General features: G+C 44.3%; 1 protein-coding gene across 1 annotated transcript in view; it reads left to right on the top strand.

Annotated features, from left to right (window-relative positions):
- The window catches only part of LOC142209054 (guanylate-binding protein 3-like), a 39879-nt gene extending 29231 nt beyond the window's left edge, over positions 1-10648 (top strand). The window contains exons 3-12 of the mRNA XM_075277998.1: positions 121-248; positions 1013-1122; positions 2335-2531; positions 3984-4226; positions 4350-4633; positions 4805-5017; positions 5216-5318; positions 7167-7360; positions 7504-7681; positions 10264-10648. Coding sequence (XP_075134099.1) covers positions 121-248; positions 1013-1122; positions 2335-2531; positions 3984-4226; positions 4350-4633; positions 4805-5017; positions 5216-5318; positions 7167-7360; positions 7504-7681; positions 10264-10400 — 1787 coding nt within the window. The 3' untranslated portion in view covers positions 10401-10648. The remainder of the gene's footprint in view (positions 1-120; positions 249-1012; positions 1123-2334; positions 2532-3983; positions 4227-4349; positions 4634-4804; positions 5018-5215; positions 5319-7166; positions 7361-7503; positions 7682-10263) is intronic.
- Positions 10649-15448: the final 4800 nt, after the last annotated feature.

Below are 15448 nucleotides of genomic sequence, written 5' to 3'. Positions count from 1 at the left end.
TGGCTTCAAAGTGACCTCAAAACACGGTGTGAATAGAACCTAAACTCTGGACAATGACTAGTGCTTTGGGGTCTTTGTATTCGGAGGGTCTTATATATATATATCTGTCTCTCCATACAGGGTTCTCGTTGGGATCGACAGTCCAGTCTATGACTACAGGTATCTGGATGTGGTGCGTTCCCCACCCTGTGATACCTGATCACACCCTCGTACTGCTGGATACAGAAGGACTGGGCGATGTGGAGAAGGTCAGTATGTGGAGCTGTATACATAAAAGCCTAGGAGGACGGTAATTTAGGATAAGGCCCCATAGCACATCCTACAGCAATAAAGTACTGCAGGAAAAACCGTGGCGGCAACGCATTGCGATTCTTATCACAGCGCATTAGACAGAAGGTTCACAGACTTTCTGTTACAATTATACCTATGGGGAAACCATCAGCATTTCCGTGAATATAATTGACATGCTGTGATTTCTAAAACCGCACCGTTTTTGTAAATAGTAGCATGTCCGCAAGCGGTTTTTACAGCAAGGTGGACAAGGGATTCGCTAGAATCCATCCACTTTGCCATTACTTTAAGATGCTGCAATTTTTCAGATTGCAGCGTTTCCATCCCATGGGGCCACGATCTAAAGAGGTTTTCTGGGCGTTACATACTTATAGGTCATCGACAGGGGGCTGACACCGGGCACCATGCCCATCAGCTGTCTGAAGAATGTGATGTCACAGGGTAGCCGCGGTTCAGTCCCAGTCAAGTGAATAGGGCTGAGCTGCAATGATAAGCGAGACCACTATGTACACCATTGTAAAGAGACGGCAGCGCTCACTAGAAGGTTGTGGTCTCTTCTTACAGCTGATCTGCAGGGGTCCCAGCTGTCAGACCCCACAATCAGATATTGATGACTTATCCTAAGGACAGGATTACTGCCCTACTATGGAAATTCTTCATATTTTGCTGTTGTCCCAGTTTTATTCTTTAACCCACCCCACCCCCCTTTATTGTATTTCAGGGGAACAGTCAGAATGACTCCTGGATCTTCGCCCTGGCGGTTCTTCTCAGCAGCACCTTTGTATATAACAGTATGGGGACCATTGACCAGCAGGCCATGGAGCAGCTCCAGTATCCTTTACATCTGACACAGAAAAAAAAGAGAAATCTGAGCAAAATCCAGAAAACTCCTGCAGTCTATGACTAACATCCCGTCAGCAATAACACAAGCAGCTAGTCAGGAGTAGATACAAGTAGACAGACTCTCCTTACTCACTGTGAGATGGTGAAGACTCCTCTCTGTGTAGTCTAATGCTGTGTGTAAACACGTAAAAGCCGTGAAAAGAGTCCTGACCCTCCCCACTCCACTCACTGTTTTCGTGTCCTGAAACTGATGGTTTCTAAAGACAGATCCTCCTTAGTAACAGGGAGTGAACAGTGTTAAACACTGACCGTGTGAATGTGACCGACTGTAAAAGTTTTGGATTGAGGGTTGCAGTTCATGAAGGTGGAATGTACGGGGTTAGACTTATACACCAAATGTTATTACCTGCCAGGATGGAACTTACCTGCTAAATCTGGTAATAACTAAAGATGGGCGGATTCAAGTTTTCTTAAAAGTTGCGGTTTCCAATTAAACAAAAACTTTTTAGAATTATTCTGGGCAGACTGATCCCACAGGGTGACCAAGTGACCAGAAGCTTCATAGACCCTGCCGAGCCACTAGTCAGTGTAGACGGCCCAATGTATGTTTGTTAGGGCACCAAATGTACATTAGAACAGCTATATGTTACCCCCTGCACCCCCCTACTATGCCTGGGGAGGTGCGGACGCCATATTGGATACAGTCAGTAGAGCAGCCCTAACAGATTCGGAACAAATTTATTGAAACAAAATGAATGTTGGGACCAGTGATGTAACTAAATTCTTGTGGGCCCCGGGGGAATCTTGTGTCCAGGCCCCCTACCTGATCCTACAGAGAATTCTTCATAGTGATGGTTCTGGGTGCTGAGGAGTTTAATCCACCTTAGTGCAGTTCGGTAATCTGAGGGTCTCATTGGCTTATGGGCCAGATGGAAGCTGCAATCTCAATACTGATGCCAGTGCCCCCCTAAGGCTTCTGGGCCCCGATACACCTCTCAAGTTACACCCATGATTGAGACTGGCTCGGAAAACCTGAAACGAAACTTGAGAGGTTCGCCCAATGACAGTAAAAAAATTAAAAAATTCAACCAAATGGAGAACCGGGGCAGGGGAAGAAATTCCACCTTACTTCTTGAAACCCTCTTTAGGTTTGTGTGACTGATAACTGTTTTACATATTTTGCTCCTTAATTCCTCCGAGTTATGTCACAGAACTTACCGAGAAGATAAAAGTGAAATCTTCTGAGCAGGAGGAGTTACAAGACGATTCATCCGAGTTCAAGAGATATTTCCCGTCCTTCATCTGGTGCGTCCGAGATTTCACTCTTCAGCTGCAACTGAACGGGAAGGAAATCACCGAAGATGAATATCTGAGAAACGCCCTGAAGCTGAAGCCAGGTATGCATGTGACTCTGAGGTATTGACCCTGGCCAAGGCCAAAATAAAACTGCCCATACACATTAGATGTAACGTTGCGAGCATTTGTCTGGAACAAATATTGGTCAAAAAAACACAATTTTGGTTATGACTAGAGATGGGTGAACCTCATGTGATTTCTTTCGAGCCTTCTGGTTTCTTTAGGGTCAAATTCACATTTCCTATGAGTAGGGTTAAGCAATCGGGATCAGAAAAGATTGGATCCCAATCGGCAATCGAGTAAATTTCACGATCGTGATCGGGTTCCAATCCTGTCTAAAAAAGATCAGGAACGGAATTCCAATACCGATTGCTCAACTTACCTGCACAGATTCGCTGCCGCTCCCAGTTCTTCTTGCTCCTCTTCTTTCTCCTTCACATGCCTTCAGAGCGCCGTGTGAGCCCCCGCCTCCCAGGCTAGTGTTAGAGATGCTGGGAGTAGGCGGGGCTTGTGGCTTAGGAGAGAACGGGGAGCGGCAGCAATTCTGTGCAGGTAAGTGAGGGAGACTAAGTAGCTGGGAGATTTTTTTTCAATCACTACACAGCATGGAATCTAAAAATTGAAGCGTTCAATTTTTGGACTCCATGCTGTGTAGTGAATAGGATCATTTTTAAAATCCGATATTTGATCATTAAAGAAAATCCCATTGAATTGCATTGGGATCGGGTGCAGATGGAAAATGATTGGAAATCAGATTTTAAAAACGATCCTGATATCTCAACCCTACCTAGGAGTCCTCTGGCTGATGTCTGGCACTCCGGTGTGACAGGCGTCCTGGGTACATGGAGTTGCCAATGACATCAACCCAAAGAAAAAGTCCAAAAACTGCGATGATACTCAAGAGCAGTGAGAGAAGGAGAGTATAACTGTTTGATATGTTGTTGTACCGCCCCATGGCCTTCACTTGTGAGAAGAACCCAAAGTATAATAGTGTTTTATGGGTGACAAACCCCAAGCATTTCAAGTCAGTCAAGTTGGAAAATTTGAGTAAATTTTGGTGTGATCAGAATTGGTTTGCTTTTTTGAAAATTTGAGTCAATTTTGGTTGCATCAGAATTGGTTTGCCCATCCCTAGTTATAAGTAACTTCAGTTGATGTTCAGGTGTGACAAATGTTTCCAGCTTTATGTCTGGACCACAAATCTGCCACTTCAGCCGATCATCAAATCTGATATGTAAGATCCACTTTAGACCCCAGATCTAATTCTGTAATGATTGTAATTGTTAGTATTTGGCATGTTGACCCTCAGTGATCCAACCAATATGACCTCAAGGATAGACAAAGTCTAGCAGAGCTCGCTAGGAGATCTTATAGTGCGGAGAATGGTCTTTGTACATTACCAAAGCAAGTTTAGAAAATCCAGTCAAGGAATCTGACAAGAGGGTTGTGCTAAACCTTGAGGACACTTATTCACCTCTATCATCTATTTCTAGGTCTGAATCCACAGATAAGAAATTACAACCTCCCCCGGGAGTGTCTCCACCATTTCTTCCATTCCCACAAGTGTTTTGTGTTTGATCGGCCGGCATCTAGGGACGATCTCCAGAACCTGGACAATATGGAGTGTTCTCAGCTGAACCCAATATTTGTACAACAGACAAGGAAATTCTGTTCATACATTTATGAGAATAGTTCAGTTAAAACCCTATCAGGAGGGTACACGATCACCGGGAGAGGTAAGTCCTCAGTCTTTGGTGTGACCGGGAGAGGTGAGTCCTCACCCTGGGGTATGACATTACAGTGCTCTACATCATCTTCTGCATCTGAATAATCTTATCCTTATTCTTCTATGTCATTAGGTCTTGGAGATATCGCCGTCTCCTACGTGGAGTCCATTCGTAGCGGGTCCATTCCTTCTTTGGAAAATGCTGTTGTCGCTTTGGCAAAGATTGAGAATTCTCGAGCCATAGAAGAAGCTTTATCTAAGTACGAGGAGATGATGACTCAATATGGAAGTAAATTTCCAACGGAGACACAAGAAGAGTTTCTAAGCCTGGACAAGGAATGTCACTCACAAGCCTTGAAGGTCTTCATGAAGCTTTCTTTTAAGGATGACAATCAAGAATTCCAACTCAAGTTGCTGGTAAGAGAAGGGATAGGACACACTTGTTTGTTTGCCTTTTTGATGGCATCTTGGAAATGGATGGGTCTCCTAGTCAGTGGCTAAAGCAGATGTTCTCTCTGCCTAAAGCTCACAGTCCTTGGGTCTTTTGTTCATAACTCGGACCACCCCTTTCATTTTATTCTCCTGTAGGAAGTGTTGGACCATAAAAAGGCAACGTATCTACTGAGAAATGAAGAGGCGTCCGAGACAAAGTGCAGAGTCTTACTGCAGGAGCTGAGTGTGAGTCTGGAGGAAGGAATAAGGGAAGGAAAGTTCTCTGTGCCCGGGGGGTATAAGATATTCCTCGAAGAGAAGAAGTCATTGGAGGAGAATTATATGAAGGTCAAAGGGAAAGGGGTAAAGGTGAGGAGAAGTGATCCCAACCTGCTTTGTATTATTTGTATTGCTAAATGTATTACAACCCATAAAAGGCCCCTCCCATTACTGATACACTTTGTATAGATTCTGTCCTTAGTTGTAACTTCTGGAATATTCTGTAGACCAGTCATTCTGCTTTACTATATCCTATAACACCTGTATGAATATCTGATCTCTCCACAGTCTCTGGAAGTCTTTCAGGAGTTTCTCAAGGAAAAAGAGACTGTGGAGTCCACCATCCTGATAGCGGATAAAAGTCTGGAAGAAAAGGAAAAGAAATTGGCCGGTAAGATATTAGTGCAGCTGCAGAAAGTAGAAGAGATGTCTCCAAGCCATGGAAGCCAAGCTGAGATTGGACCCATTGACCCAATGCAACTCTGATCAACCACTAAACCACCACACTAACCACTGACCTACTCAACCGATTGCTGAACTAACGCCCTAAACCACTCAACCAACTGACCTACTGAAGCAAGTACTGAACCGACTACTAGCTCACTGAACCAACTACTAAATTGCTGATCCGACTACTAAATAACTGATCCAATTATTAACTCACTGAACTGACCAATAACTCACTGAACCAACTACTAACTCACTGAACCAACTACAAACTCACTGAACCGACTACTAACTCACTGAACTGACTACTAACTTGCTGAAACAACAACTAACTCACTGAACCAACTACTAACTCACTGAACCAACTATTAACTCACTGATCCAACTACTAACTCGCTGAACCAACTACTAACTCGCTGAACCAACTACTAACTCACTGATCCAAATACTAACTAACTGATCCAGCTATTAACTCACTGAACTGACTACTAACTCGCTGAACCAACTACTAACTCACTGAACCAACTATTAACTCACTGAACCAACTACTAACTCGCTGAACCAACTATTAACTCGCTGAACCAACTACTAACTCGCTGAACCAACTACTAACTCGCTGAACCAACTATTAACTCGCTGAACCAACTACTAACTCGCTGAACCAACTACTAACTCACTGATCCAAATACTAACTAACTGATCCAGCTATTAACTCACTGAACTGACTACTAACTCGCTGAACCAACTACTAACTCACTGAACCAACTATTAACTCACTGAACCAACTACTAACTCGCTGAACCAACTACTAACTCGCTGAACCAACTACTAACTCGCTGAACCAACTACTAACTCGCTGAACCAACTACTAACTCGCTGAACCAACTATTAACTCGCTGAACCAACTACTAACTCACTGATCCAAATACTAACAAACTGATCCAGCTATTAACTAACTGAACCAACTACTAACTCACTGAACCAACTACTAACTCACTGATCCAAATACTAACTAACTGATCCAGCTATTAACTCACTGAACGGACTACTAACTCGCTGAACCAACTACTAACTCACTGAACCAACTATTAACTCGCTGAACCAACTACTAACTCGCTGAACCAACTACTAACTCGCTGAACCAACTACTAACTCGCTGAACCAACTACTAACTCGCTGAACCAACTACTAACTCGCTGAACCAACTACTAACTCGCTGAACCAACTACTAACTAACTGATCCAGCTATTAACTCACTGAACTGACTACTAACTCGCTGAACCAACTACTAACGCAGTAAACCGACTACTAACTCACCGAAAATCTACTAACTCACTGAACTGATTACTGGCGAACCATTAAGTCACTGAACAACCACATAACCAATGACTAAATCATTGACCCAACCATTAACCCAATGAACCAACTACTGACTATCCACTAACTGAACCAATTATATTAACAACTTCTAAACCTCTGGACCAACCACAATATCAGTGAAACAAGGGTGAGATGGGTGGGTAGAAAGGAAAATTAGAGTTGGGGTGTCATAAGAAGTATGAGAGGTGGTGCCCAAGCTGAAGTCATTCTCCGCTGCCCATGAGCCTATAGCCTTGCCCCTGACCACACCATAACAATGTGATGACTTCTGTCTTTTGTGGAGTCTTCCCATAGATCAGTGGATGCAGCATTGCCGTATATAATATACAATCACACAAAGTATACATATGACATCTAACCTCTGTATTATATATGGGGACAACATAGAGGCCATGTCCATTTATGTCTCCAGAGCAGAGATCCCGGGCAGAAGCGGCCGCACGAGACAAGGAGATCCTGGAAAAGGCCAACATGGAGATTCAGGAGAACCTGGAGAACAAAGAGCAAAGTTATAAGATGCATGTGGAGATGCTGGAGAAGAAGATGAGCGAGGAAAGCGAGAAAATGAAGAAGGAAAATGAATGGCTGATACAAGAGAAGCTGCAGGTAATAGCTGAGATGGTAACGTGTTTCTGGAGAGAAGCGCTGCTTTCATCTTCTACTCTTACTTTGCCCTCGCCTGGTGGGGATCCTTCTTTGCCCTCAGATATCCGCCATTTGTAATCCTCAATCCAAATTTGCCTTTTTAGGAACAAAAAGAAATGCTGGAGAGAGGGTTCAAGAACAAACATGAAATGCTGGAGGAGGAGATCAACGGTCTGCGAGAACAGAACAGCAAAGCCGAGACACAGACGTTATTGGGAGACATCTTTAAGGGAGTAACAAGTATAATCGACAAAGCTGGCAGTGCACTTAGCAAACCCGGACGTGAGTATGAGCTGTCTCCCCCAAACAGCCTACAAACACATTATATGTTTCTTGTATTTATATAATGGCGACATATTCTGCAGCACAGAATGCTCCACATGGTATATAATGCTCCACGGTATAAAATGCTCCCCTGTGCCATCTACAGTTTCCCCACATAGTATATAATGCTCCACAGCGGCCCCACATAGCATATAATGCTCCACAGCGGCCCCACATAGCATATAATGCTCCACAGTGGCCCCACATAGTATATAATGCTCCACAGTGGCCCCACATAGTATATAATGCTCCACAGCGGCCTCACATAGTATATAATGCTCCAAAGCGGCCTCACATAGTATATAATGCTCCATAGTTTTCCGACATAGTATATAATGCTCCACAACAGCCTCACATAGTATATAATGCTCCACAGCGGCCTCACATAGTATATAATGCTCCACAGTGGTCCCACATAGTATATAATGCTCCACAGTGGCCTCACATAGTATATAATGCTCCACAGCGGCCTCACATAGTATATAATGCTCCACAGTTTTCCCACATAGTATATAATGCTCTACAACAGCTTCACATAGTATATAATGCTCCACAGCGGCCTCACATAGTATATAATGCTCCACAGTGGTCCCACATAGTATATAATGCTCCACAGCAGCCTCACATAGTATATAATGCTCCACAGTTTTCCCACATAGTATATAATGCTCCACAACAGCCTCACATAGTATATAATGCTCCACAGCGGCCTCACATAGTATATAATGCTCCACAGTGGTCCCACATAGTATATAATGCTCCACAGCGGCCTCACATAGTATATAATGCTCCACAGTTTTCCCACATAGTATATAATGCTACACAACGGCCTCACATAGTAAATAATGCTCCACAGCGGCCTCACATAGTATATAATGCTCCATAGTGGTCCCACATAGTATATAATGCTCCACAGTGGTCCCACATAGTATATAATGCTCCACAACGGCCTCACATAGTATATAATGCTCCACAGCGGCCCCACATAGTATATAATGCTCCACAGTTTTCCCACATAGTATATAATGCTCCACAACGGCCTCACATAATATATAATGCTCCACATAGTATATAATGCTCCACAGTGGCCCCACATAGTATATAATGCTCCACAGTGGTCTCACATAGTATATAATGCTCCACAGTGGTCTCACATAGTATATAATGCTCCACAGTGGTCCCACATAGTATATAATGCTCCACAGTGGTCCCACATAGTATATAATGCTCCACAGTGGTCCCACATAGTATATAATGCTCCACAGCGGCCCCACATAGTATATAATGCTCCACAGCGGCCTCACATAGTATATAATGCTCCACAGCGGCCTCACATAGTATATAATGCTCCACAGCGGCCTCACATAGTATATAATGCTCCACAGCGGCCTCACATAGTATATAATGCTCCACAGTGGCCCCACATAGTATATAATGCTCCACAGTTTACCCACATAGTATATAATGCTGCACAGTGGCCTCACATAGTATATAATGCTCCACAGTGGTCCCACATAGTATATAATGCTCCACAGCGGCCTCACATAGTATATAATGCTCCACAGCGGCCTCACATAGTATATAATGCTCCACAGTTTCCCCACATAGTATATAATGCTGCACAGTGGCCTCACATAGTATATAATGCTCCACAGCGGCCTCACATAGTATATAATGCTCCACAGTGGTCCCACATAGTATATAATGATGCACAGTGGCACCACATAGTATAAAATGCTCCCCTGAGCCCCCCCATAGTGGCCCCACATTATATATAATATGATCCCCAGAGCCTCACAGTGGCCCACACAATATACTATATATATATAATATACTGCCCAGAGAGGTTCCTGCAGTATAATGCTACAGTGGCCCCACACTGTATAACATGCCCTCCAGAGGCCCCCGCCAAGTGTAATACTCAACAGAGACCCAGTAGAATATAACATGTCCTCCAGAGGGCCCCCTCCCCTTGTATAATGCTGCACAGTGGCCTTACAGACGCCCTCAGTGCTATTATTATAGTATACTTTGGAGTCAGAGTATTATAAAGGAAGGTCATCAGGCTCCATGTCCCGAGGGCCCCTTTGGGGACAAGGACCCTGGACAATTGCCTCACTTCACCCCCCTCCTTCCTTAATGCCGGTCCTACTCACTGGAGATAGCCGAATGGAGCATTGAATGAGCTGCCCGATCCTGGCACCAATCAGATCATGGAAGATAAATCCCTCATTGTCCTGATCAGTAAGGTCCTGACCCCAGTGATCTCCATGCTGAGATGGCACAAGCCCTTTAACCTGGACTCTTAGTCATCTCAAAGAGAAGACAACCTGGCAGTGTCTGGGCGATGTGTATCCAGATCCATAAGCATCTTCTGCAGGGAAAGAGAAACGTCTATGGGTGGAAATCTTATAAAATGTGTATTTATCTGTGCAAAGACTCAACACGTTCCTTCAGTCGTACAAGTATTCTGTCCAGGCTGAGATTCCTTCTTTAATCGCTTGTTTCCTGTTTGTTTTGGTTCCTTTTCTTTATTTTAGTGTTTCCCACAATTCCTTTTATGGGTCCAAGTCCTGGATCTTACATGGCACCATCTCCAGTCCAAATTCCTCAAGTAAACCCGATATGTTACAACCCTTGTTACGACCCTTGTTACAACCCTTGTGCACCCAGATGATGTCTCCTGTTCCTGTCCGGCCACACACCTGAGGGACAGAAGACATTGCCGCTTCGCGTTGCTCTGAGCGTTACCGTCTGTCTCGCAGATGTTCATGACTTTCCATCCAATGACTGGGGCTTGCTTGGCTGAGCGACTGATCGGTGTTCTTAGGCCGGTTGAGTTTTTCGGCTCTCACTTCTTAGTTACTGATTAGAGATGACACATTGATAAATTCTGAACTGAATGTACAAATAAATGGTTGTGTTTGACCCTCGGAGGCTCCCGGGACTCTGCCTAACTCCTTAGTAATGTGAATGTGACAGGAGCGGATCTGGCTGTGGCTATGCCGAGGGCGGCCGGGGGTAACAGCCTGGTTATTAGCACAATGCACCGGATAAATTTTATATTACAATTTATAGGAAAATAAAACAATTAAAGAGGCCGCTTATATAACGTCGCTGGATTATGGCAAATAAAATATGTCAGATATGCCAGATACATAGAAACCGAGCAGTGTGTGGTGCAAATGTCTGTTCTGGGTCAAAGAAACAGTTCAGATTGATTTCTGTACACATTAACACTGGCACATCACTACAATGAAACACCCAGCGTGGGGCGCTGCTCTAACAGTGTGACAGACAGACAGAGGGACTCCTATCTCTCTCTATCACTGCACTGATAAACATCATGTACTACTGACTGGTATAACAGTGTGACAGACAGACAGAGGGACTCCTATCTCTCTCTATCACTGCACTGATACACATCATGTACTACTGACTGGTATAACAGTGTGACAGACAGACAGAGGGACTCCTATCTCTCTCTATCACTGCACTGATACACATCATGTACTACTGACTGGTATAACAGTGTGACAGACAGAGGGACTCCTATCTCTCTCTATCACTGTCCTGATACACATCATGTGCTACTGACTGGTCTAACAGTGTGACAGATAGACATATGGACTCCTATCTCTCTCTATCCCTGCACTGATACACATCATGTACTACTGACTGGTATAAAAGTGTGACAGACAGAGGGACTCCTATCTCTCTCTATCTCTGCACTGATACACATCATGTACTACTGACTGGTATAAAAGTGTGACAGACAGACAGTGGGACTCCTATCTCTCTCTATCACTGCACTGATACACATCGTGTACTACAGACTGGTATAACAGTGTGACAGACAGTGGGACTCCTATCTCTCTCTATCACTGCACTGACACACATCATGTGCTACTGACTGGTATAACAGTGTGACAGACAGACAGAGGGACTCCTATCTCTCTCTATCTCTGCACTGATACACATCATGTGCTACTGACTGGTCTAACAGTGTGACAGACAGACAGAGGGACTCCTATCTCTCTCTATCACTGCACTGATACACATCATGTGCTACTGACTGGTCTAACAGTGTGACAGACAGACACATGGACTCCTATCTCTCTCTATCCCTGCACTGATACACATCAAGTACTACTGACTGGTATAAAAGTGTGACAGACAGACATATGGACTCCTATCTCTCTCTATCCCTGCACTGATACACATCATGTACTACTGACTGGTATAAAAGTGTGACAGACAGACAGTGGGACTCCTATCTCTCTCTATCACTGCACTGATACACATCATGTGCTACTGACTGGTCTAACAGTGTGACAGACAGACAGAGGGACTCCTATCTCTCTCTATCACTGCACTGATACACATCATGTACTACTGACTGGTCTACAATGTGACAGATAGACAGAGAGACTCCTATCTCTCTCTATCATTGTACTGATACACATCATGTGCTACTCACTGGTCTAACAGTGTGACAGACAGACAGTGGGACTCCTATCTCTCTCTATCACTGCACTGATACACATCGTGTACTACAGACTGGTATAACAGTGTGACAGAAAGTGGGACTCCTATCTCTCTCTATCACTGCACTGACACACATCATGTGCTACTGACTGGTATAACAGTGTGACAGACAGACAGAGGGACTCCTATCTCTCTCTATCTCTGCACTGATACACATCATGTGCTACTGACTGGTCTAACAGTGTGACAGACAGACAGAGGGACTCCTATCTCTCTCTATCACTGCACTGATACACATCATGTGCTACTGACTGGTCTAACAGTGTGACAGACAGACAGAGGGACTCCTATCTCTCTCTATCCCTGCACTGATACACATCAAGTACTACTGACTGGTATAAAAGTGTGACAGACAGACATATGGACTCCTATCTCTCTCTATCCCTGCACTGATACACATCATGTACTACTGACTGGTATAAAAGTGTGACAGACAGACAGTGGGACTCCTATCTCTCTCTATCACTGCACTGATACACATCATGTGCTACTGACTGGTCTAACAGTGTGACAGACAGACAGAGGGACTCCTATCTCTCTCTATCACTGCACTGATACACATCATGTACTACTGACTGGTCTACAATGTGACAGATAGACAGAGAGACTCCTATCTCTCTCTATCATTGTACTGATACACATCATGTGCTACTCACTGGTCTAACAGTGTGACAGACAGACAGAAGGACTCCCATTAGAGATGAGTGAGTAGGTGTTCGATTGAATTCTACGGTATTCAAAATACTCATACTCGATCAAACACTACTAGCTGTTTGAAGTTTAAGGTTCGATGCAGAACCAGCGTTGATTGGCAGAATGCTATACATTCTATACATGCTATACATTCTGCCAATCAACGCTGCTTCTTCTCTTACCTTTAGAAGTCTTCTCTGTGCAGCATCCCCGCGGCATCTTCCGGCTTGAATTCACTCTGCGGCCTAGGCCCCAATGCATAAGCAGAGTGAATTCCAGCCGGAAGACGCCACGGGGATGCTGCACGGAGAAGACTCCTATCTCTCTCTATCACTGCACTGATACACATCATGTACTACTGACTGGTATAACAGTGTGACAGACAGACAGAGGGACTCCTATCTCTCTCTATCACTGCACTGATACACATCATGTAGTACTGACTGGTCTAACAGTGTGACAGACAGACAGAGGGACTCCTATCTCTCTCTATCACTGCACTGATACACATCATGTGCTACTGACTGGTCTAACAGTGTGACAGACAGACATATGGACTCCTATCTCTCTCTATCCCTGCACTGATACACATCATGTACTACTGACTGGTATAACAATGTGACAGACAGAGGGACTCCTATCTCTCTCTATCTCTGCACTGATACACATCATGTACTACTGACTGGTATAACAGTGTGACAGACAGAGGGACTCCTATCTCTCTCTATCTCTGCACTGATACACATCATGTACTACTGACTGGTCTAACAGTGTGACAAACAGACAGAAGGACTCCTATTAGAGATGAGCGAGTAGTGTTCGATTGAATTCTACGGTATTCGAAATACTTGTACTCGATCAAACACTACTAGCTGTTTGGAGTTTAAGGTTCGATGCAGAACCAGCATTGATTGGCAGAATGCTATACATTCTATACATGCTATACATTCTGCCAATCAACGCTGCTTCTTCTCTTACCTTTAGAAGTCTTCTCTGTGCAGCATCCCCGCGGCATCTTCCGGCTTGAATTCACTCTGCAGCCTAGGCCCCAATGCATAAGCAGAGTGAATGCCAGCCGGAAGACGCCACGGGGATGTTGCACGGAGAAGACTCCTATCTCTCTCTATCTCTGCACTGATACACATCATATACTACTGACTGGTATAACAGTGTGACAGGCAGACAGAGGGACTCCTATCTCTCTCTATCACTGTACTGATAAACATCATGTACTACTGACTGGTCTAACGGTGTGACAGACAGACAGAGGAACTCCTATCTCTCTCTATCACTGCACTGATACACATCATGTGCTACTGACTGGTCTAACAGTGTGACAGACAGACAGAGGGACTCCTATCTCTCTCTATCACTGCACTGATACACATCATGTACTACTGACTGGTATAACAATGTGACAGACAGAGGGACTCCTATCTCTCTCTATCTCTGCACTGATACACATCATGTACTACTGACTGGTATAACAGTGTGACAGACAGAGGGACTCCTATCTCTCTCTATCTCTGCACTGATACACATCATGTACTACTGACTGGTATAACAGTGTGACAGACAGAGGGACTCCTATCTCTCTCTATCTCTGCACTGATACACATCATGTACTACTGACTGGTCTAACAGTGTGACAGACAGACAGAAGGACTCCCATTAGAGATGAGTGAGTAGGTGTTCGATTGAATTCTACGGTATTCGAAATACTCGTACTCGATCAAACACTACTAGCTGTTTGGAGTTTAAGGTTCGATGCAGAACCAGCATTGATTGGCAGAATGCTATACATTCTATACATGCTATACATTCTGCCAATCAACGCTGCTTCTTCTCTTACCTTTAGAAGTCTTCTCTGTGCAGCATCCCCGCGGCATCTTCCGGCTTGAATTCACTCTGCGGCCTAGGCCCCAATGCATAAGCAGAGTGAATTCCAGCCGGAAGACGCCACGGGGATGCTGCACGGAGAAGACTCCTATCTCTCTCTATCTCTGCACTGATACACATCATGTACTACTGACTGGTATAACAGTGTGACAGACAGACAGAGGGACTCCTATCTCTCTCTATCACTGCACTGATACACATCATGTACTACTGACTGGTCTAACAGTGTGACAGACAGACAGAGGAACTCCTATCTCTCTCTATCACTGCACTGATACACATCATGTACTACTGACTGGTATAACAGTGTGACAGACAGACAGAGGGACTCCTATCTCTCTCTATCACTGCACTGATACACATCATATACTACTGACTGGTATAACAGTGTGACAGACAGACAGAGGGAGTCCAGTGATAGAAAGAGATATGAGTCCATCTGTCTGTCTGTCACACTGTTAGACCAGTCAGTAGCACATGATGTGTATCAATACAGTGATAGAGAGAGATAGGAGTCCCTCTGTCTGTCACAATGGTATACCAGTCAGTAGTACATGATGTGTATCAGTACAGTGATAGAGAGAG

The sequence above is a fragment of the Leptodactylus fuscus genome, chromosome 6 (genome assembly GCF_031893055.1).
Source record: "Leptodactylus fuscus isolate aLepFus1 chromosome 6, aLepFus1.hap2, whole genome shotgun sequence".
Classification (NCBI taxonomy): Eukaryota; Metazoa; Chordata; class Amphibia; order Anura; family Leptodactylidae; genus Leptodactylus; species Leptodactylus fuscus.
Note: the sequence above shows the minus strand (reverse complement) of the source record. Positions and strands in the feature narration are given on the sequence as shown.